The sequence below is a fragment of the Erpetoichthys calabaricus genome, chromosome 10, assembly GCF_900747795.2.
Source record: "Erpetoichthys calabaricus chromosome 10, fErpCal1.3, whole genome shotgun sequence".
Taxonomy (NCBI): Eukaryota; Metazoa; Chordata; class Cladistia; order Polypteriformes; family Polypteridae; genus Erpetoichthys; species Erpetoichthys calabaricus.
Genome location: NC_041403.2, coordinates 32,272,624 through 32,297,238, shown reverse-complemented (window position 1 = coordinate 32,297,238; position 24,615 = coordinate 32,272,624). Strand labels below are relative to the sequence as shown.

At 34.9% G+C, this 24,615-nt stretch overlaps 1 protein-coding gene across 2 annotated transcripts in view; it reads left to right on the top strand.

Moving 5' to 3' along the window:
- Positions 1 to 24,615, top strand: part of dennd1b (DENN/MADD domain containing 1B) — a 385,932-nt gene that overhangs the window by 235,135 nt on the left and 126,182 nt on the right. The window contains exons 8-11 of one of the 2 annotated variants that reach the window (XM_028811040.2): positions 464 to 523; positions 9,838 to 9,891; positions 10,047 to 10,157; positions 18,199 to 18,299. In XM_028811040.2, coding sequence (XP_028666873.1) covers positions 464 to 523; positions 9,838 to 9,891; positions 10,047 to 10,157; positions 18,199 to 18,299 — 326 coding nt within the window. The remainder of the gene's footprint in view (positions 1 to 463; positions 524 to 9,837; positions 9,892 to 10,046; positions 10,158 to 18,198; positions 18,300 to 24,615) is intronic. The other variant, XM_028811041.2, reaches the window with a different exon arrangement.

Here is a 24,615-nt window from a genome sequence, read left to right as displayed (position 1 = left end):
TGGAAACTATAAATGCAGCTTTAAAGTTCACATAACACTGTTTTATTGTTTATTTTGTCTCATTTAACTTTAACTATTTCTACTTACATATAGAGCAATTGTAAACCACTAAGTCATTTATGAATGTCCAGGTTTTATAATCAGCCTTAAGTTGGAGATCCCTGGCAAATGAAAATAACTAATATACAGCAAGTGTAGTTTAACACTTTCAAGAAGTTAGTCATCTTCTTAATATACAGAATATCTATGGAATAACATGAATGTTGTCACTTGTATCTTAAAATTAAATTACAAAACAGCAATTAAGTTTCATTCTTTTTCACCTTTTGCTTTAACATTTTGACCTAAGCATTTCAAGTGTCTTAGTAAAAACCTCAGTCTGCTGGTTTATTACATTGCTTTTTATACTTTTTGCCACTTTCAAATATGAACCTGTTTTTTTTTCCCCTCGGAAACTCGGAAGAATGAACAAATTTGTATTGCCACTGGCCAAATTATGACAGAGCAACAAAGCCAGGTGTCGGTGAGTTTATAAAGAAAATCTGATACGAATTAAACAAAATGAACGAATCACTAATCCTGGGCCTAGAGCATTTATAATTTTTTCCCTGTTTTTCTACATACTGAATGAAATTCTTAATAATCTATCTTCTCTTTCTTAGTTTTTTAAAAATAATAAACACAAGTTATTAACATTGTCCTGCATTACTTACATAAACCTCGCTATTTTCTGTTTTTCAGTTATGTTTAAGTTCTACTGAATGGGAATAGCATAAACACACTGCATTTGATCCATTTATTTGTAAATGTGTAAATCATAAAAAATAAAATTCCTTACTTTGAAACTGTAAAAATCCTGTAAACATTTGTTGATAACACTTAACATTTTGTACAATTGTTTTAGCTAATCGCAGCTTTCTTGAAAATTTTACTAATAAACATTTTAACTTTTTATACATAATTAATCTTAATATTCAATGTTACTATGTATATCCTTATTTTGATATGCCCAAATAGATCTCTCCATTATGAACAGACAATAATTAAGTGGAAAAGATTATAATGAGATGTACACAGGTAGTGTAGGTCTTGGAACTCTACACTGATAAGCCACAACAGAAAATCCACCTGCCTAATATTGTGAAGGTCCTGCTTGTGCCTCCAAAACAGCTCTGACACATTGAGGCATGAACACCACAAGAACACAAGAAGGTGTCCTATGGTATTTGGCACCAAGACATTAGCAGCAGATCCTTTAAGTCCTGTAAGTTGGGAGGCGGGATCTTGATAGATCGGACTTGTTTTTTCAGCACATCCCATAAATGCTCAAGTGGATTGAGATCTCGGGAATTTTTAGGCCAGGAAAACACCTTCAGCACTTTTCCGTGTTCTTTAAACCATTCCTGAACAATTTTTGCAGTGTGGCAGGGTGCATTATCCTGCTGAAAGAAGCCGTTTCCATCAGAGAATACCATTGCCATGAAGGGTTTCACATGGTCTGCGGCAATCTTTAGGTAGGTGGCATGTGTCAATGTAACATCCACATGAATGCCAGGACCCAAACTTTTCCAGCAGAACATTACCCAGAGCATTGCACTTCCTCTACCGGCTTGCCTTCTTTCTTTAGTGCATCCTGCTGCTATCTCCTCCCTAGGCAAACGATGCACATTCATCTGGCCATCCACATGACCTATTAGAAAATGCAATTCATCAGACCATTCCACCTTCTTCCATTGCTCCATGGTCCAGTTCTGATGCTCATGTGCCCATTGTAATTGTTTACATTTGACCAGTCCCTGACGCTCGATGAATATGCAAGATCAGTCAGCCGCTCGTGTTTGTTTCATTGAAGAAATCTTTCGAAACCAAGAAATGCTGTTTCAAAATCAGAATTGGAGATGCTTGTTCATTCTTTTATTTCCTCACAACTTGATTATTGTAATGCTGTCTTTATGGGTTTGAGCAAGTCCTCTGTCTCACATCTTCAGTAAGTCCAAAATGCAGCTGCCAGGCTCCTAACTCCCGCTCACTCCCATTTTGCACACACTGCACTGGCTCCCAGTGTTTTGTAGAATTAATTTTACAGTTTTGGTACTTACTTTCAGAGCTTTGCATGGACAAGCTCCTGAGTACCTAACCAGTCTGCTCCAATGCTATACAGCTTGTCAGACTCTTAGATCTGGGCAACAGGGCCTTCTAGTTGTCCCATACACTCAACTAAAAATCCATGGGGATTGTGCCTTTCAGTCTGTGGCACCAAGACTATGGAATAGCCTGTCATATAGTCTGCGTGCAGCTGCGTCTGTTGATTCTTTTAAAAAACAACTCAAAACATTTCTTTTTAAACAGGCTTTTAATCAGTGCTGAATAGTTCCAGTTTGTTTATTTAATATTTTTATTGATTTTGTTTGTTTTGTTTTAACTGTTGTATTGGTACTGTATTTGCTGTTCAGCACTCTGTGACCTTTTGTCTGTGAAGGGCGGTATATAAATAAACTACTACTACTACTTTACAGCAGTGGACAGGGGTCAGTTCTGACCGGTCTTACCCCATGTAATGCATTGTGTTTTCTAATACTTTTTTCTCGTGGCCAAAATTAAGTTTTGCAGAAGTTTGTACTACAGTAGATTTTCTGTGAGAATAGATCAGACGGGTTTGCCTTTGTGTCCTGTATGCATCCATGATCCTTGGGCACCCATGACCCTGTCACTGGTTCAGTGATTGTCCTTCCTTGGACCACTGTTGGTAGCTACTAACCACTGCATACTGAAAACACCCCACAAGAGCTGCCATTTTAGAGATGCTGTGATCCAGTCATCTAGCCATCAAAAATTACCCTTGTCATATTTGCTCAGATCCTTACGCTTGCCCATTTTTCCTGTTTCCAACACATCACCTTCAAGAGCTGACTGTGTATATGTTGCCTAATACATCCCATGTCTTGATAGATACCACTGTAAAAAGATAATCAATATTTTTTTTTATTTCACCTGTCACTGGTTTTAATTTTGGGCTGAAATGGGGTGTTGTTTTATGCAGATAGATGTCAAGGAGGCAAATGGCTACTACTTGTACAGTACCTGCTGGAACAAGACTGCTGGTGTGGTTTGGTATTCTTGTATACTATAATATAAAATAAATGTGTTATTTGTTCAGTCAAGTGAATTTTACATAATGTTAGATTTTAATTAAAGACTTGAAAGAAATAATTATAAACAAATTGTTTACATGTAGAGGAAGTGATGCATGTTGTATAGGAAGAAATTGTTTAGTAAGAATTATTGCATGTGAAAAATTAAGTGAAGTGCCAACAATGAAAATAGTTTGATAAGCCCAGCCTTGCATGAGCATCAGACATTTTAGTCTTAGCCATTCAGATAACTGGTAATACATAATGCCCAGATCTAAGAAGGTTTTGAAACTCACCAAAGAAAGTCTTTTGATGACCTTGTGCTTGGGACCATATACAAACCAATAAATAAAGAATATCAAGTCCAACATTTCATAGTAAATCAGTTTATCTGCACATGGAGAAAATTCTTAACTGCCTTGAAATCTGCAAAGAGCAGGTCATCTCATCAAGTTCAGCCCACATGATGTGTAAAAGTTGGCTCACTCAAATAAGTCTTCCTAACCAGGTTAATGTCAAAATGATCAAAAGGCATCTGTCATAGAACATCTTCATTTGTGAAGGTCAAGTGTCAGAAGTAAGTTATATACTTTTAGTCATGTTTTCTTTGCAATGTTAAAAATTATTTGGAACTTTTTGTACTTTGGTACATATTTTAGGCATGTGTTCCTTGAGAGTGAAGCACAGGCAAATGTTGTTTTCATATCCATCCATTCTTCTGTCTGTCTCATTTTGTGTGCAGCAGCAATTAATCACTTTCCATAATTCATGTTTTTATTGTTGAATTGAGAATACATTTTTGCAAGGTAATATTTATTCTGAAAAAAATAGAAAAAGTATAATTTTCAAGAATACAAAATCTAACCCCTATGTTTTTCTTTAACCATGAGCCATTTTATCAAGACACATACACTTAACCCAGCTCCTCCATCATCAGTATATACTGTATAAAGAGGAACCAAAGTGGTTAGCTCTTCCTCCTCACAATTCTGTATGATGTTTGGACATTTGTCCTGTGTTCAGATAGGTTTTCTCAGAGTATGTTTCAAGATTTGCCTGTTAGTATATTTGGGACATTTAAATTAGCCTAGTATATGTCTAAGCTTTTTTCTAGCAAAAGACTAGCATCTCAGATAAGGTTTTTTCCTGCTTTGAAACAGTAGCAGCAGGATGAACTGTGGCTACAAGAGCCTTTTGTAGAATAAGCAGGTTCAAAAATGGATGGATAAGGGATTTGACATGTTTTTCATGTGTGTCATTGAAAGATGTCCTAGAAGTAAAAGATGTTAGCCAAGCAATAATCATGCATGCCTAATTTGGATGAACTGTCTTCTTAATATGTAGATTCTGGTCCACCTGCTTCTAGCATCTGGTTGATTCTTTTTTATTTATTCTACATATTGTAACATATTCTGTTTCTTTCATTTAGTGCCTAATAATGGCTTTCTTTTTATCTCTTAAACTTATTTTTTTAAACACATACCTTTCGGCTTAGCAAAAATATTTTCTTAGATAAATGTGGACTTGAAGCGCACCTTCTTAAAAGATTGTTTAGATATCAACATTTTGCATTGGGCCTAATGAATTATTACATTTTTTTGTAATTGTACTTGTTAAATTAATAATAGTTTTAAGTACTGTCTTTGTTATTCCTTCATCCATTTTCAAACCTGCTTAATCCATTTCAAAATTGCAAGATTCATGTCATCTGAGCAACATTGGGCACTGTGCAGCAAACAGCCTTGATTGGAACTATTGAAAGGAACGCTTGTCAAGTACCTACACTCACTCATATATGCCCGTTCATTGTCACAGATCCTGGCCTAGATTTTTTAACTGGTGTCTACATGGTGGGTTTTACTTTAGGTACTCTAGCTTTCTTCCCACATCTCATAAATAAGTTAATTTTCAAGTATATATTATGCCATCAGAAGTAAGAGTGGGCGATTATGTGTATCCAGCTATAGCACTGGTTTCATGCCTAAGGGTGGTTCCAGCCATGTGCTGGAGGCTCCTTATGAACCTGTTATGGATAAAACAGATTCAGAAAATGGAGGGATTAACTCTGGTGTGTTTTTATACTGTATGTAGACTTTATGAAGAGAAGTATACATACATACTGTAAATACATACATTCTCAATCCTGTTTAGGATATTTCATTGTAGCTCTACATATTAATTAAGCAATTTTCTCTGCAATGTGGGAGACTGGTACAATACCCATTTTGTCATTTTTATAGCTAAGACATTTTTGTTTTAAGAGAGTTCTTAATTATGTATTTCCTCTGGGAGCATTAAGATGAAAACCAGAGGATTACACTACAGTGCCAAATTAAAGAGTTGCTAACTATAATGGACCCTAATGTCCATTTTAATTATTATCTTTTATATACATTTGCAATTCAAACATTGATCACTATAATAACTCAAGCTACTCTACTTACCCCTGTGACCTGTGTTTAGAAAAAGGTCACCATCCCGCTTGTCTATTGTGAAGGGTGACTAAAGTCTTTTAGTATCATGGAAGCCATTCAACCTTAAAGTTCTGCTTTTGGTCCCCCCCTTGATGATCAGATACATAATGGAGAGTTACAAAGTATGAGCAAAGTATAGCCCATAGTATTCCATAGGGCCACTGCTTGCTACGTCAAAAAGATGTTTTAGAACCCAGGGGAACCCAATTTATGTTGGTCCAAGATCGAATTCACTGTGGAGAGGTACTGTTTGTTGGTGAGAGACATAAAGAAGCTGTAAGAATTGGGAAGGGGAAAGTATAAAGATTTGCATATATACTGTATTAGGAATATGGCAGGTAAATTGAGCAATGTACTGGAAATGAAGAACAAAGAATAGAGAACATTTGTGCTACCTAGAGGAGACAAGATGGAAAGGCAAAGGTGTGAAGATTGGACAGTACTTGTACATCAAATCTCACAAACAAGAAAAACATCTATCTGAAAAATAGGCAAACAAAATGGTAGATGTACGAGTGATTGAGTGCATTGTAGCTTTTAACTGTTAGTAAACAACTGATGAATATAGTTTTATCATATGGCTCTCAGGCTAGTAAAAGCAACTGAGGAGAAAGATGATTTCTGGAACAAGTTGATGCTTCAGAATGAGGTGATTGTAATGACTGGGGACTTGGAGCCAATGCTGATGGTAATGGTGTTGTCCCCAGGATCTTTATCTTTGGTACCAGTAATGTAGGGAATGAGAGGATTTTGGAATTTGGTGATGTGATAGAGCTAGTACTGTGCAACGTCATATTTAAGAAGGAGAAAAAATGTGTGTGACATACAGTATGAATCTGGTACAGCGAGTAGTAGAGTAGACTAATTTTATGGTGAGGAAAATTGAACAACGTATAGTAAAAATGTAAAGATAACTCCTGGAGAAGATGGATTATCAGAGTATCACTTGGTTGAAAGAGGTTGTTTTGTTAGAGACCCAAAGATAAGCAAGATGAGATAAGTACATAATGAGGTTGAAGGTCTGAAGTTTAAGGAGGATAGTTTAAGAAGAAAGTTTTCTGAAACATTACCAATTGTAGCGAATTAAGTTTTAGAAGTATCAGGTATGCATGGAAAATGGCAAGAAATGAAAAAATGTAATAGTGAAAGATTCTAAAAGAAGTGTCAGAAATAGCAGAAGGTGACAGGGTGATCTGTAATGAAGCGAGTAGACTTGCCAGAAGGGGGGAAAAAAAACAATTTTACCGACATAGTTTATCTATAATAATAAAAGGCAAAGCCCTCACTGACTGACTGACTGACTCACTGACTCACTCATCACTAATTCTCCAACTTCCCGTGTAGGTGGAAGGCTGAAATTTGGCAGGCTCATTCCTTACAGCATACTTACAAAAGTTAGGCAGGTTTCATTTCGAAATTCAAAGCGTAATGGTCATAACTGGAACATATTTTTTGTCCATACACTGTAATGGAGGAGGCGGAGTCACGTATCGCGTCATCACGCCTCCTACGTAATCACGTGATCTAAAAACAAGGAAGACATTTACAGCACGAGTCACACGCGGGAACGAAGGTAAATGACGTTAATTTTTGACTGTCTTTTAATACTGTGTAAGCATACATATTAACACATGTGCGATTAAACGTGTGCATTTACGGGGTGATTTCTCAGGCTTAAAAGCTCACCTTTTATCAAACGCGGGAAGAAAGGTAACTGACGTTGTTCGCTGTCTTTTAATACTGTGTAACCATACATATTAACACATGTCCAATTAAACGTGTGCATTTACGGGGTGATTTCTCAGGCTTAAAAGCTCGCCTTTTACTAAAAAGGTAAATGCAAAACTATTTTCAATCAGTTTATTGAAACGCTCCCGTTAAGGATTGCAATAACATATTCGCGAGATAAAAGAACGAAGTAGGGGGAAATGGAGGAACAGCCGCAAACAGCGAAGAGCAAAAAATTAATTAAACAATTGAGAACGGAGCGAGTTAAGCATACAAGCATGTTCATAACGGAAACAAAGCACGGTGTAAAACGTAAGTTTCAATTAAGTTTATAGAAACGCTCCCGCTGCGGATTGCAATAACATATTCGCGAGATAAAAGTTTAATGAGAAGACACGAGGTATAAACGAACCACACGCCGTGGCGCAACGTTAGGGGCAACAGTTTCAACCATTCTATGATCTGCTTCTCGCAACTGAAAGACGGCACATGGCGGATGTTAGCCGACTTGCTGACCGCAACGTTAGGGGCTTCAACTATGGCGCTGACGCCACATCTCAGTGCCAACACTTTGCAGACTGTACTTAAAAGACACGCCCTCCTCACTGGACAGTTAAAAACACCAATCAAACTAACAATGACATCAAGTATTACCCAATCAAAAGTAGGAAAGGAGGCATCTTCATAAAATGCGTGTGGGATGATTTGCATGAGACGCTGCTTTAAAAAAAAAATGATAAAAAAAATACGGGATAAATCACGTCCAGTATTGATTCAAAACGGGACGCGCAATTTCATTCTCAAACGCGGCACGATTCCGTATTTTAAAGGACGGGTGGCAACCCTACAGTGCCAGGTAACCACCCATACAATCACATTGTGATTCAGACTAGGAATGCAATGAATGTAATTACCCCGATCTACATACAAGGCGAAAGTCTTGCAACATTCAAAGATGATGGTTTGGGATAAGTACACCATACAACATAAAAGAGCTTATGAAGCCTTGAACCGAAAAAAGTAAGATCTCAGAGATCGTAAAAAAAAAAATAGGAGGTAATGTCGTTTTACTCGCTGTAGATTTTAGTCAAACATTACCAGTTATTCCACGAGGGAGACCAGCAGATGAACTCAACGCGTGTTTAAAATCCATGCTTCTCACACGCTCGGTTATATGTCGCGTGTTCTCGGGTAGGTGCACCAAAAAATGTATACATTTAAGCATGTAATGGGCAAAGAAAAAATGAGGTATACCCGAAGGCACTGCAGTAGTACTTAATGTAACTTTACTTCTTAAATGTTAATGTTTTACTGTTTAATAATTTATACGCTTCTTATATGTTGTTCAAATTCTTTTATCAAAATACCACTGACAGCGCAATGCACGATAACATGGAGTGAATACACCATACGCATCCGCCCACGGCTGCCCTGCTGTGCGCAGATAGGAGTTGATTCTACAATAAAATAAAATAAAGATAAAAAGACTAAAACAATCATCACCCATAAAGCGTGTGTGTGTGTATATATGTGTATATATATATGTTGATATGTGGATGTGTATATGTGTATATATATATATATATGTAGATATGTATATATATGTGTATATATGTTTATATGTGTGTGTGTGTATTTTATATATATAAAACACAGCAACACTCATAACAATGACAACACAATTACATTGACAATCATCTATCTATCTATCTATCTATCTATCTATCTATCTATCTATCTATCTATCTATCTATCTATCTATCTATCTATCTATCTATCTATCTATCTATCTATCTATCTATCTATCTATCTATCTATCTATCTATCTATCTATCTATCTATCTATCTATCTATGTTACGTTATTTTTAAAATGTTTCCTTTTTTTTTCATAACCTCTTTAACACACTACTTCTCCGCTGCGAAGCGCGGGTATTTTGCTAGTTTAGCAATATTTGAGCAGAAACACATATGTTTTGGGTATTGTGAATATTAAGCTGGGTATTTGGCATATCGATTATATGACAAGAGTAAATTGAGATTTTTTTCAGAGGTGTTTTGATGTTGTTTACTTTATGTTCAGCATTGGTCCCTATTGAAGCTTATCGTGTCAGAAACTTTATCTCTGTTCTTCAGAAAAGTGAGAAACCTTTTTCCTCAGCTGTTTATCGAAACCATATGGGGTACACAGTAGATAAAATAAGATAATTTTTTATGACCTTATAACCCGTAAAGGAAGTGAAATATTCCTTTAACTTTGATCCAAAGATAAAGCTGTTCTATATACAGTCACTGTTAACTGTACAGTGGGACTGTCATTTTCCGACATTACTGAACAGTCGGTTTCAAGTAAGCTATATTTGTTCAATTGAATGTCTTTTATGTTTAAGTAAAAATTGAAAAGAGAGTTAATTTTGAAAATGCAGTTTAATGTGCTGTGTAGAATGGTAAAACAAAAATACTGTCGCAGAGAAGTTATATTTGATGCCTTTTTTCTTATTTGCAGTACTCATTTTTCATAGCACCAGAAGTAAACGGACTCCCAACAATACCAGAAAGTGTAAGTTTACAAATGTACAGTGTATGTTTAATAAGCCATTTGTATGATCACTGAAAAGGTGAAGCGTAATATTTAATTGATACATATTAACGTTTTCTATTTGATATTTTTTTAATGATAGGTAAATAATTGATATGTTTTAAATATTTTTGCAGAGAAATCTTACAGAGTACTTTGTTGCTGTGGATATTAACAACATGTTGCAACTTTATGCAAGTATGCTACATGAACGACGCATCATTATTACCTCAAGCAAGCTTAGCACTGTAAGTAATTAGAAAGAAAAAGTGTTTTTCTATTACTGACATTTTTAACTATTAAAATTGTTCTGCAATACACAATGAATGTCAGAACTATAGTTGTACTGTAGCCAAATGCAGCAGTTCATGATGATTAACATGAAATAAATGACAGCAGGTGTATAGTGGTTAGCCGTTTTGATTCATGGATCCAGTGTCCTGGGTTTGAATTACATGACAGGCCACTGTCTGTGTGAAGCTTGCACATTCTTCTTGTTTCTGTGTATGTTTTTTTCTTTGAGTTCTCTGGTTTTCCTTCTACATGCCAAAAAATTATTGTAGCTTATTAGTGGTTCAAAATTAGCTTTGTATATGTGTGAGTGGGATAGTGATGGAGGTGTTGACCAGAGACTTACTGTATGTGAAGGATTGCTATGGCCTCTTTTTTAGATGATTTAATATTGATTGCAGAAAGTGAATCAGAATTAAAGGAGAAGGTGGTGTAATAGAAATCTAGAGAGTGAAATGCCTTAAAGTAAATGTAGGAATTACCAAGGTGATGATGGGTGCCAAACGAGAAAAAGTTTGAAAGTGGTAGGTACACAGCCATGTGGCATGTGTGTTATTGCTATTGGAAGAAAGTCAATCCAAAGCATAGGTTCTCAGAAGTTCAAGCATAAAAGATGCAGTGGTGTGAGGAGTTATCTTCACTATGCTCTGTGGGTATGAGGCATAGCTGAAGAAGGAATAGATGAGGCAAAACAGGGAATAACAGAGATGAGAATGATCAAGTGGATGTGTGAAGAGTGGAATGAGCACTCTGAGTTAAGATAAAGGCTTGGTGTGGAGGAGAGAGCTCTTACACTGAAGAGAAACAGAGTAAGGTGATTTGGGCACATTGAGTGAAAGGCAGATGATGACTGGGTGACAAGGTACACCTTAATGGAGGTGGAGTGAATAAGTTTGAGGAAGACGTGATTGGAGGCAATGTTGGATGATATGAAATGTATTGATCTATCTCCAAAAGTTGCGAAGAACCAACCATGAGGAGTGAATGAAATGGATTTGGGAAACAAACAGCTAACCCAAATAATGGCTTGTGCCTAAAGCATCTTAAACCCATGAATTGAATTAAGCAAGTTTAAGAACATGATGTTGCAAATATCTGCTGCTAGATTATAAACATTTAGGTTGCCAAAATGAATTTACTTTTACATTTAACTTTAGTGGTGCTGTAGTCTGCTGTTAATGTCATATGTCATAAGCCAGAAATGTATTCATTAATGTGGAGAATGAAAGAAAGAAATATGATGATTATTCAGCCAAATTAACATATTCATTTACTTAAGTAACAGTTAAACTAAAATTAATACATATCTGTGGAGTTTTGCAGAATTAGTAGGGAAGTTACAATGAAAGGGAAAATAAATCTCTGTATGTTTTAAAATGCCATTATTAAGCACTTCCTAAGTTCTCAAATAAGGTCTTAATATTCCTCCTTGTCTATTTTCTCCCAAGTATACAGTTCTCTAAAGGGAGTCATTCTTATCTCTAAGGTTGACTCCAGTCCAAATGTTTATGACAGATCATGGAGCCTGCGGTAGTGATGTCATCTTGGCTATGTCTGTTTTGTTCCAGTTCACTATCTCAGGGCAAGTATATGTTGTAGACAAGACAAGATTCAAGGACTCATCTGAGCTTTTTTATGTAGGAGGGAACACTATTACTCACAGCAAATTTTTCAATCAGTTTATCATTTTCATTTGGTCTCTTCAATGATATATGCAGTTTAAACTCCACAATATATTATTTTAGGTGAAAGGTTACAGATTCTTTTTATGCCACATAAATTACATAAGAAATCATTTTCAGGTTATTACATATTAAGCTTCACAAAATGTTATAGTGGGAATTTGAGATGCCCTGTAATTTTGATTTCACTATTAGATCACAGTAGCATTGATATAAGTGTTGTTTTGCAATTGTAAATGTAGTTTTTAAGTGATGTATTTTCAGATAGTCATTTTGAAAATAAATTCTGAAATCATTTCATTGCCACTTTTGATTTCTGAAAGAGTGATTTAGCATAATGGTTTTCAACACTAGATGAGCTCTGGTCCAGTTAGACTTTCAGTTTGTCATACTGTTAAACTGCTTGCAGAGAAGAGGATATGAGAATATATTATGCATGCTGCAGGCAGACCCTGAATGTTTAGGCCCCCAGTGAACCTGCTGTGCCGCTCTACCAGAACATCACTCTGTACTCGCATGCATTCAAAGCAAAGGAATAAATCATGATTTTACAACAATGCATCAGTTGACTTATTGCTGTTTTGTGACCAGAGGTAAGAAGTACCACTGTTTAAAGCTATGTCATTGGCTCTCAAGTCAACCAAGCATGCTGGCTTGTCATATGCTTGTATAATTGTACCGCACCAGACTTTCTCTAACTAGTCAACTGGGGCTGTACATTTCGTTTGTGAGACCCCGACTGGCCTGTGTCTGACAGGAGCCTTCTCATCATCCTGTCAGTGTTATGCTAACAAGATCAGATCCTTCATGGCCTGCAGTGGTAGCCAGAGAGGTTGCTTTGGTTTAGATGTTGAGTTTTGAAGCGTAGTGTCTGCAGTAATTTACCAAATACCACTACTGATTTAAAAGGTATTTGTTTCAGCTCTGCACCATTTTGCTTGCCTTCCTATCAACCTGCAGTAAGTGGGTGTTCTTCAGCTTCTTTGTCAAGCTGCCGTTGTCATAAAACCAGTCCACCTGCGCAGATCTTAAATTTACACCTGGCAATTCTCAACAGAAATAGTGGGAAGAACAGTAATCTGAATATTTATGTCTCTAGATGTGTGTATTTTCTATATATATGTTTGTGTGTGTCTGTGTGTATATATATTTATACACACACACACACAAAATGACGATAGTGTCATATGTGTCAAAGCATTTGTTTCTGTGTCTACATTTAATGAAATGTGCTGTTTCACATTTGCATAACAACAGATACATATAAAATCTTATTTGTGCACATTTACGTGCATTTTCTGAAAACTTAAATGTTTAGTTTTTAGTATTTTCTGTAAGACCTAATTTCATTGATTTAATAGAATGTTTCTATGTGAGTTTTTCCTTGTACATTTCATTCATTTTTTAATTTCTAGAATGGTATAACATGTTTTTAGCAAAGTTGGTTATAAATATTTTAATAATCCATAATACCTTTATCATGTAAGTTAATATTTTTGTTGATGTTATTTTTTTGTTATCTACCCTCTGTTTTACTATTTTGGTGTTAAGCTGATAAATATTTTATATACTTCTTATTTGCAGTAGTAATACTATTTAACACTTAACCCAATCATTTTTATCATTGATAGAAAAGCAGATTTTGGTAAATATATTTGTTGTCAGTTGCCATTACTCTGTTGATAGCATAAAATGATGTTCTATGTGAAGTAGTTCAGCAAAAAGCTCCTTAGTCCTTGGATTGCTTTATTAATTATTTACTTTTAGCAAAGTATTTTATCATTCTCTGGCAAAGACATACTTCATGCACAGCCATATAAATTTAGAGCATATTTTGAAATACTCATGGTATTTTTGGTAGGTGAGAGAGTTGATTTATGTTTTACACTGGAATTTTATAAACGTTATAAAAATGCTACTCTGTTGTTTTTTTTCATTTGCTTTGACAGAATGTATTAGATTTGTTCTACTATTTGAGTCCTTATCTCATCATAACAGAGGAGTGAAGTTACCAATGTTTTTGGGGTATTTATCTTTGTCTTATGCAAGATCCAAATTCCCTTTTAAACATTGAAATAAATCAATTAAATTGGTCTTACCTTGAGAATGTTAAAATAATTGCCGTTTGGTGTACTGTAGCCACGTCGTTTTTATGTCTTTCCCTCATGTTATAAAATTAAGGAATTGTGTGCCTTTTCAGGACAATGTAAATACTGTGTGATACTTCTATGGATGTATAGTATATTTGATGTTTATGTTGTTTTGAAACTTTATAAAATAAAAGCAGTACTTCAACTGATTCATTAGGTTTATTTTCTAAGAATCTAATATTTTAAAAAGCAAATCCTAAAACTTTAGATGTACTGTATATTACATTTTATATTTTGTAGTCAAGACTTGTATTTTCTTTAGTTCCTACTTATAATGTTCTATCAGTCTTTTTAATGACATCTGATTTTTGTTCTGAACAAGGCTTTGCTAAGAATCTTCCCAGGGTAACATATACATTATATTGAAACGTAAATACTATTGTGAAGACATAGAATTTAATCACAGTTTCAGTTTCCAGTCAGGTGACATATTCATTCAGAAGTCGACAAAAAAGTGCCATTGTTTATTATAATGAATGTGAAGTGTTTATCCTGAATGTGAAGAACAATGCAACATTTCTGTGTTTTTTTTGTCTCACTTAGCAGCTCTCTCTTGGGGAGGTTAAACCATTAGCTTAGTGACTGTGTTTGCATTATACCTAGGAAGCAAACTTTGAAAGAGATTACTTTTGGTGGAGTTTCTGACTTTACTGGGTGCAATTTAACTTTAAGTAAAATAAGGAAATAAAGTTAGTGATCACATTTTTTTTTCTCTGAAATTAGAGTAAATGTATATAGCAGTTGAGTCATAAGGATTTATTAAATCTTTATAGTGCTGTTGAATTAAGCAATGCCAACAAAATGACTCTTGTGGTGAAGGTTTGTTTAATGAATTAAATTTGACTTTAAATATCTTTTCAAACATAAATAATCAAGCCTGCACAAGAACAATCAGTGCACTGTTTTGGCATTTTATGTGATTTAGAACAGGATATTCCTGAGGTTTTGTTATATAGTACCTCACTGTTGAGTGAGTTTCATATTGTCTTATTACTTATGCTGGTGCATTTATAGCACTACTGTATTTAGCAACAAGGAAAACTGGGAAGACTGCCTTTGTTCTTGTAAAATTACAAATGACTTTGCCATTTTCCATATTAGATATGGTTTATAATGACATTGGGTCTTACTGAGAAGCTACTTCAATGTTCATAGTAAGAGAATCAGGTTTAATCCACCATGTTGTGCACCACACTTAGGACTGTGTGTTTTTGTCAAAGATTCATATTCAGATTAAATTGATGCACAAAGGATATAACAATTGTAAAGGTGATTGTATATCAATTCTGATATTGCAGGAAATAAGTTTTAAGTTCAGTCGGATTAACTCTAATTCTAAAAATATCAAAATCCTCAATATACATGCAGAAATCATTTTGCCTTAATTTTATTCAGTCTTTGAAATATTTTTTATCAACTGCTTTAATACTACTGTTATTCCACTAATCTTTACTTCAACAGGGTTTATAAGTAAGTAATTAAATGTAGATAACTGATTTTTTTTTTGCCCCCATGGTGTTAACTGGAAAGAAAATAATGAAATAAAATGTATTTAAAAAATAAATAAATAAATAAAACTCACCTTAGACCTTCAGAGATTTTTTTTTTGTTGAACTCCCACACCTCTTTAGAATCCTGTGCTTGTTCCATAGTAGTCAACATTTTTTGTCCATATGTGAGTGTACTAGGTCTCTACTGAAGGAGTTGTGTATCATTAATGGGCCGGGAGGTTAGAAAGGCAGCATTGGCAAGTTATGTGACATGTCTAGGAAACAGTTTTTCTGCCCTACAAAATTAATCAAAATATTAGTATCGGCTTAAAATGCCAAGATACTATGGCAGTTTCAGCGATGTAGAGAGTAATGGCAGTAGTAATTATTTCTTGTGCCTTGAAGAGCTTAGTACTCACAAACACCTGAGATGGGCACTTTTTAAATATGGCCTAGGTCTGTGCTGTTTTAAATCAAATATCATACACTTTTCCTTTGTGTTGATTTAAATATTTAAAGACATATGTTGGATTATCACAGATGGTAACTTATCATTGTGGCAAGTTTTAACACTGCCCAAATTAGCCAGTATTACCAGTACAAAATATAGAAGTATTACTGTTACAAAATGTTTTATTTTTATTTTGTATTGGTAAAATATTTCCCTTTTCTATGCTTTTATCCCTTCTCCGTTTTTATTTTCCTATATCACTCTTTATTCGTAGCTGACATGTTGTTTTTCCAGAGCTGCGCAATCAAGATAGGCAATTGTGATTGGTTGGCATGTACTGTGCATGTGGAACGCTCATGACAGGTGTCAAGTGCTGCAGCATATACACTGTAATTAAGTGAGTGCCAAATAAAAATCCAAACTGAAGCATTTTCTGCTGTAATTGTGCACAATTTTCATAGTACAATTTTATTTTTAATACCCTGCCTTTTAGCTGCAATGAGATTAAAACTTATTGAAAACAAAGCACCATTAAATAACATCTTAAGTACTGATAAAGAAATTCTGTAGTTGTGTGACATTCATCTAGGGCTTATAGTATTCTTTAGGCTCTTGACTTTCTCCAACAAATCTTGAAACCAGTGGAATTTGCATGAAGCTGCTGAATTAAAATTAGTTCAGCTCAGAAGGAATACGGTGGGAGTAACACCTCAGCACATGCTTCTCTGATCACATCCATGTCAGTCATTAAAGCCTCTAGGGGGTAGAGCATTCTGCCCACTTCTCACGGCTAACTTTCTATTGTTTTGTCTGTGTGCATTTCTGTTGAATTTTTTATTCTGGTCACTTTATTATGGTTTCATATTTTTAGAATGTTTTTTTTTTTGCTGTCTGTTTTCTATCTCATTTTGAAATTCTTTGAAATTATCAAGGCATGTCTTGCAGTTTCTTTCACCCTAGAGTTGAGAGAGCTTTTTTTTGGTACATGATAAAAAATTAGTTGGAAGAGAACATTGTCAGCTTCTCAGATTTTTTTTTTAAAGCAAGGGTGTTTATATGTGTGTCAAAAATCTATTTTAGTTAAGCAGCATCCATATGTTATTGCTGTCTTTCCAGAAATAGAGTTTAATAATCCTGGTGTTAAAGCCCTGTGAAGTAAATCGTCACACAACATATCGCTCATAAAACAGATGTCTCTTTAGAAAAATGTACAATATTTTGTTTAAAGATGCTAATAGCAATAAAAAAAAATCTCATGAATGTGAATTGTACAATGACTACTGTGCAAGTATATTGTTTTGTGCATTGTGATACAGCTAAATAAACCTTAACAAAGCAGCTATGTGGCTGAGACATGCAAACTTGTGGTAAAAAGATTTATTTTTTTCTTGCTGTGTTACAGCCGTTAAGCATGGGCAGTTTGCTGGTCAATTGTGACATTCTGTGTGTCAGTGAGCAGGGTCTCCTGATAGTTGGAGCTGCGGTTCACACATCACTGAAACTCCAACTGTCGAACATACTTGTCCCTTGGTAATATTTCAGCTTAGAGTCTCTGTTGGCCAGCTCATGTTTCATTCCTTGGCAATTTGCCCTAATGATATCCCCAAGGAGCCTTCAGACCTCTGTTCTTTTTCCATATTTAATCATGTTATTTTAATCTAGAAGATGTGCAAACTGCAGCACAGGTCATTATAATCTCTTACACTTTAAAACACTTTTTCACATTTTTCCCTCTCCTAAAAAAAATTAACTAATATTTCTTTTAACATACTTTTTGCAGTTTTGATACACAAAATAAGATCATATATATTGATTCCTGATTATCTGTGAAATACTACATTTTTAATATGTTCAGGTGTTTCATTTTTCAAATGTGCACTTTATAATGTGAAAAGAGAAATATATTAACATGTTAATAATTGCACAGTGTTAAGCAACTGCCAGACTTTGTTGCTTTTGTTTTCTCATTTCTAATGAATACATTCACTTGAAATATAAATTCTCCTGTCTCTAGCACAATCTGAACTATGCAGTTTTTTTTTTTATCAGGTTTTAATAGTCAGTATTGTCTTCCAGAGTTTGTGACCTAATTTCTAAGATGATTATGTAGTTTTAATTTTAAAGTAAGCAGGTATATTTCAACATAGGTCTTCAATTTTATGTGTGCATTGTACATTTGTGACTTACCACAATTCTAATGTGCCATTTTTCCAATTGTTTTCAAGTTAACTGCATGTGTCCACGGTTCTACTTCAATGCTGTGTCCAATGTTTTGGCAACATATATACATCCCAGTGCTCCCACCACACCTTTTGGACTACTGCTGGTAATGTTTGTCTTTTTTTAATTCACTATGCTACAGTAACTTGAAAACGTCTATAAGTAGTCAGGAGTGCTGCTTCCAAATATAGGCTGTTATCTGAAAAAGTTGTTCCATTTTTATTGGTGAACTTAATAATGTTAACATGTTCTTATATAAATTAGCAATAATAATTTGAAAAAGTTTAAAACTTTATGTAGAAGAATAAAAGTGTAGGGCATCTACTATAGTGCCACAGGCACAAAATACAGTCATATTATGTTTATGCTGTACAGCAGCAGTTCTGTGCCCAGAGGAACCAATCAATGTTGAGAAGGTGTTATGGAGTTTTGCTCCTTCCAAAAAAATGTGGCTTCCATTTCTTCATGGATTTGTCTTTTTGCAGAGCTGAAGGTCTTTAGGTGGCCCTGAAGCATTTTAGTGCAAAGAAAGATAGATAAATTAACAAATAAAAACTGTGCACCTTTGTCAATGTGTATAATATTCAAAACAAACATTAACATCTTATTCTCAGCTGAGGTAAATTATCCTGGGGTTTTTACTGGAATAACAGTTTACAAAGTAAAAGTTATGAATAATCCCTAAAGTTTATATTTTTCTGTATCCTGTTTGATTTGTTTTTATTTAGTTATACAATTTTTTTTTTAGTCGTTTACTATGTGAATATATAATACAGTGCTGCTGACTTTTATTTGTTTTTGTATTCTAGATCCTAGACAGCTACAGTATATAAACAATTGGTATATTAAGATTGTAGTTATTACAACTAAACTGTTCCTTATACTTACACTACACATTTGTATTACACATTACATCATATGTGATAGTTAAGTACACATTATTTGTCATAGTGTATTAAGTGGCTTAAAGATTCACAAGCATAAGTTTCTAACTTAATAAATTAAAATGATATCCTTTAAAATAAGATTATTTGTAGTTATACATTTATTCCATTATAATCTACCTTAATAAAAGTATAAGTGTCTGTGTATCTGTGTGTCCATCTCATTGCAGTATCTCTGTCATTCTAGCATATGACACATCACAAACCCTTGTAGTAACAAAATGCATCTCATTTGTCATTCCTACAAGTGGGACATCACAAACATTAACAGTGCTTTTATGAATCCCATACCAAATGGCATGCAACAGAGACATAGTGATTGCATTTCTTATTCTGACAGATGGCACATCACAAATGTGTAATAATGCATTGTATTACTACATTTTATTACTACATCTTGGTATAGATGGTGCACTGCAAATGTTAATGCTGTGGTGACCACTTAGATTTCAACCCGTCTTAGATGGGTAGCACCAGCTTGTAGTTTAATTTCCTTTGTATCAGTGAAGCATCTTTACATACCCTGTATGTTTTTGAGTTTACAGTGTTATAAGAACATATTATTGTTAGTTTTATTAAAAATCATTTAATAAACTTGTTTTTATAAAGAGCTGAGTTAGTTGACTGTGTGCCTTTGTATGACTTTATGTGTACATAGATATCTTATATTGTACTCACATATAGTATCTGTCCATCTATCCACTGTCCAGAGCAGACCAGACCTCTTGACAGTTTTTTTTTCTGATCACTCTGAATGGCAGATGTCTGCCACTATCTTTGGCATCTTTCCAGCTAAAATTTGTGTATACTATTTTTTTATTTTTGCGTTGCCTCCATTTGTGTATGGTTACATCGATAGCATCTTTCTTCACTAAAAGGTTTTACAACAAGTCAATAATATAGACAACTTAGCATGAGCATGAAATATCAAAAATCATTATACCAGCACACTGATTTGAAAACAAAACACAAAATCAACTTTACTGCAGCTTAACAGTGGGATGTACATATATTTTCAAAGCAAGCATCATTAGCAATAGCAATGTACAATTCATCATAAAAGTACTGGAAGAAAATTAAGTCAAAGTACTGTTTAATATTGTTAGTCGTTATTTGAAATAAGTTGGAAACAGTTTTACTAAAAACAAGACACCTCTGCCGGTGAGAATATTTAGTAGGTGGTGTCGTGGCCTGTAAACATGAACAACGCACCGCCCCTTTCACCTACTAATTGCATACAAAGGAAAAGAAACAACTGTTGTCATGGCAGGCATTTTCTCTGATTCAGTGGCCTAGCTTCTCTTTGAAAGTCCATGAAGAAGCCTGACTTTAAAGATGATGATAGTTATTGCTTACTCAGAAGAGCCAAATTTATATATTTTGCAGATTCGAACATTATATTAAAATTTCAATATTATAATGTCTGTTATTGTTTGACAGGCCCAATACCAAAATGACAGTTGATTTCACAAGAACATATCTAATATAAAGGTCAGATCTTAGGCACATCCAAACCCTATTTGGAGCGTGCTGTTTATGAACAAAATTGTTTCAGTAAATTTGTCTTAACAGATATATGTATATATGCAGTATATACAAATAATTACTGGGTCAAAATTCTGACTTCAATTTTTGTACAAATTTAGGCATCCACTTCTGAATGAACGACTTTGTGTATGCAGTTGTGTGTGACAGAGGACATGAACACTCAAAAAAACGAAAACTTCAGTCCAAATAAAACTTTTCATGGTGATTGGCACTGTAAAATGCTAGAGGCCTGTTTGATTTTGTAGAAAATAACTCCAGTAGATTTTAAGGGTGATGATTTTGTGTTCTTTGTGCACAAATGCCCTACAATATTTTATTTCAAAATCACAGCTTAATGTTGGGATAAGAAGGTGTTGGACACTTCAGATTTTGGTATCTTGGTAATACTTAAGATACTTTGATTTTAGATTAAATTTAGATGTTTGTATATATAATGCAAGAAATACAAGAAAACATTTTATTGTATACTTTTTGAAAAGTATGTAATGGTGAACCTATTTACTTGATAACAAAATTATTATTTTAATGACTTTTTAGAGGAAACAGGTGTCCCTTCTAAGGGAAATCTCTAATATCGTAGTTGCAATTAGGGGTTTGGTAAGTCCATGCAAAATAAACATCCAATTAAAGGGTATTTAAAAATTATAATAATTTGGCATTATTGCAATAATCCTTGTGTCTCATTTTCATGATAAAATATTCAGTTTTACTTTTCAGCCTCTGCATGTTATATTTCATCCTGTCTTAATCAACATGGACTGTTTATTTTAAAATGTTTAAAAAATATGCAGCATGTGGATAATAAGTTGTTAGTAATTCAGTACATTTTCACATTATAGTTCCAGAGTAAATGACAGAAAAAGAGTATTCTTATCATTTTTCTAAATTACCATAACATTCTGCTGCCTGACTTGGATGCCATTGGTAGCAGAGAAGATAATTTGAGTCTGTGTCCTTATAAGTGAGTTGCTTCATACAATTTATCCCTTTACTCACTCCACACCTTTTATAGTGGCCCATTCACTATCAATTGAGGACTGAATTTTTACATTTTGGATCAGCAACCATAGACTGCCTTGATAAAGTTGGTGCTCCAGGCAGCCCCCTAAAGATCCTTTGAGGATTTCACTGGGTCATCCTGACCCCTTTGGAGAAGAATCAGCATGTAGGCCTACTGTTTACATCTTTTTAGCAAATTTGACCAGTTTAATAATTGCATTTTTAATAAGTAGCTTCATTAATTTAAATATAAGCTATTCATTAATTTTGTTGTAAAGTTAATTGCTATTCAGTGGATTATGTAAAACTCTACAATATAAACAGCGGTATTCTTTCATTGTGTTTATCCTAATTCATACTGTTTGCGGGATAAATAAGAATTTATTAAAATTTTAATTGTATACTTAACTTGCTCATCTGTTACTGGTATCTTTTCACTTTCTTAAAAATGAGTACCGCTGCAAACAGAAAAATTAATGTTTATTTAAAAGGATTAGTAATTTTAGTGACTGGTAAATAATTTGCAGGCAACTGATTTTGAGGTGATCAGTCTATAGGGATGCACTGCATGTTGTCTGTAGTCAAGTCTAATTCACCATGTTCACTGTTAACATTAAAAGTATTGTCATTGAGCTATAATTTCAGAATCCTTAGAAAGCAATGACTTCATAGAAGGATGGATAACGCTATAGGCAATATGAATTTTCAAAACGAGAAAATACAAATATCAGCATTAGCGACATAACAAGCATATGGAGGAAAATACAAAAAGCAATATTTGTCACTAAGCAAGGAGAATCAGAAACAAAGATAATGTTGTTTTAAGCAGCACAACTAATGAATATGTAGGTAGATGATGTGTAAAACAAAACATGATATATGAATTTATAGGTAAACTTCAGTGGGCAAATGAAGGATGAGTAAGGGCCTTATTTTAAATCTGGGCTTGCATTCTTAACTGTGATCTTTACATGTATGGTACCCAACTAGACATGTTTTCCCCCTCCTTTCTGCTTTGTTTGTAGAGAAAAGCCAAGAAAATGACACCTTTTATTGGCTAACTAGAAAGATTACAATATGCAAGCTTTCGAGGCAACTCAGGCCCCTTCTTCAGGCAAGATGTAATGCAAGATGTAAAGCTTGCATATTGTAATCTTTCTAGTTAGCCAATAAAAGGTGTCATTTTGCTTGGCTTTTCTCTACATTCATAATGGCTAACATGGTACAACACCCTAGTACTACAGATATGCTTTGTTTGTATAATTCAGTACTGTATTTTGACCCGTAGTCCCCAATTCAAGTGTTACAACAAATATGTTTATGAGAAAAAAATGTAAGAAATGGGAAATAAATTCTTATAATTGTTGCATGTTGTTTTGTTCTGGACAGGACCCTAATTGTGAGGAAGAAGTTACTAGTTATTTATTGTATTTTTTGCATTATATTTTATACCTTAATACTATGGTTATTTACTTGTACGCAATGGCTAAATAAAGTTTCACCTACAAATTTTATTGAATTTCTAATGTGCTTTTGGTGCCATATGTTTTGGAATCTGAGTTCCTGACCCCCACTCCCCCATAAATTAATTAAATATAATCTAGTTACAAGTATTATCATAAAAACATAAATTTATGTTACATGCCTGGTAAATTAATTATTATGCACAAATAAAAATGTTTATCTGTTGTATTTTTTTATATTTTAAATGTAAAAGAACAGTACGCTGCTATGCTAAACAACAAGCCATGGATTACAAGTGACATCAAGGGCCTTTTGAACCAGAAGAAAAGGGGTTTTTAAAGGCAGTGATCAGCATGAGCTCAGCTCAGGACAGCGAAGGAGCAGTACAGGAGAAAGCTGGAGCAGAAGTTACAGAACAACAGCATGAAGGAAGTGTGGGATGGGATGAAGATCATCACTGGCTGCAGCTCAAAGCGGGGTGCCACCATCGAGAGATGTGGAGAGAACAAACCAGATGAACAACTTTTTTAACAGGTTTGACCACCCTAACCCACTCTCACCTCAGAGTACTGCACCCTCCACCCATCCTTCTGCTGATACCAGCATAGGAGAGAGTTTCCCCCAACCCACAATTACAGCAGCGCAGGTGAGCAGAGAGCTGAGGAGACTTTGTGCCAGCAAAGCAGTGGGTCCAAATGCAGTATCGCCACGACTGCTGAAAGCCTGTGCGTTGGAGCTGGGGAGTCCTCTACAGTGCATCTTCAACCTGAGCTTGGAACAGGGGAGAGTCCCGAGGCTTTGGAAAACATCTTGCATCACCCCCATCCCAAAGATATCACGTCCTTGTGAGCTGAACGACTTCCGGCCTGTTGCTCTGATGTCACATGTGATGAAGACCATGGAGCGGCTGCTGCTTCACCACCTAAGGCCACAGGTCCGCCATGCCCTTGACCCTCTGCAGTTCGCATACCAGGAGAAGGTGGGAGCGGATGATACCATCATCTACATCAGGAATGTCAAACACAACAGAACAGCAACAGAAATCTGTGTGGCCCGCATGACAGATCCTAGTTAGCACTGAACTTGTACAAAATGATTACTATCGTTTGTGATTGAATCATTCTGCATCTTTGGTGTTACTTATTGACTTTTCTTACTTCTGTCTTCTGACAAAAGCGCGTTTTCCCATTGCATTACGGTACCGGAAACGTCATCTGCTAGTATGGCCACGAACCTTGACCAAAGTTAATGAGCCACAGCGTCACAACTGAAGTGCTAGGCTGCAGCAGGGGTGGTCTTAGGCATGTGCAAACTGTGCACCTGCACAGTGCCGCCAAATCCCTGGGGCCGCCATGCCAATATATATTGAATATAAAACAGAAAGAGAAAATAACGACACAGCTGATGGCAATCTGGCCGAAAAACATTGTGTTTCTTGTTAATTAGTACATTGTATTTACAAATGTC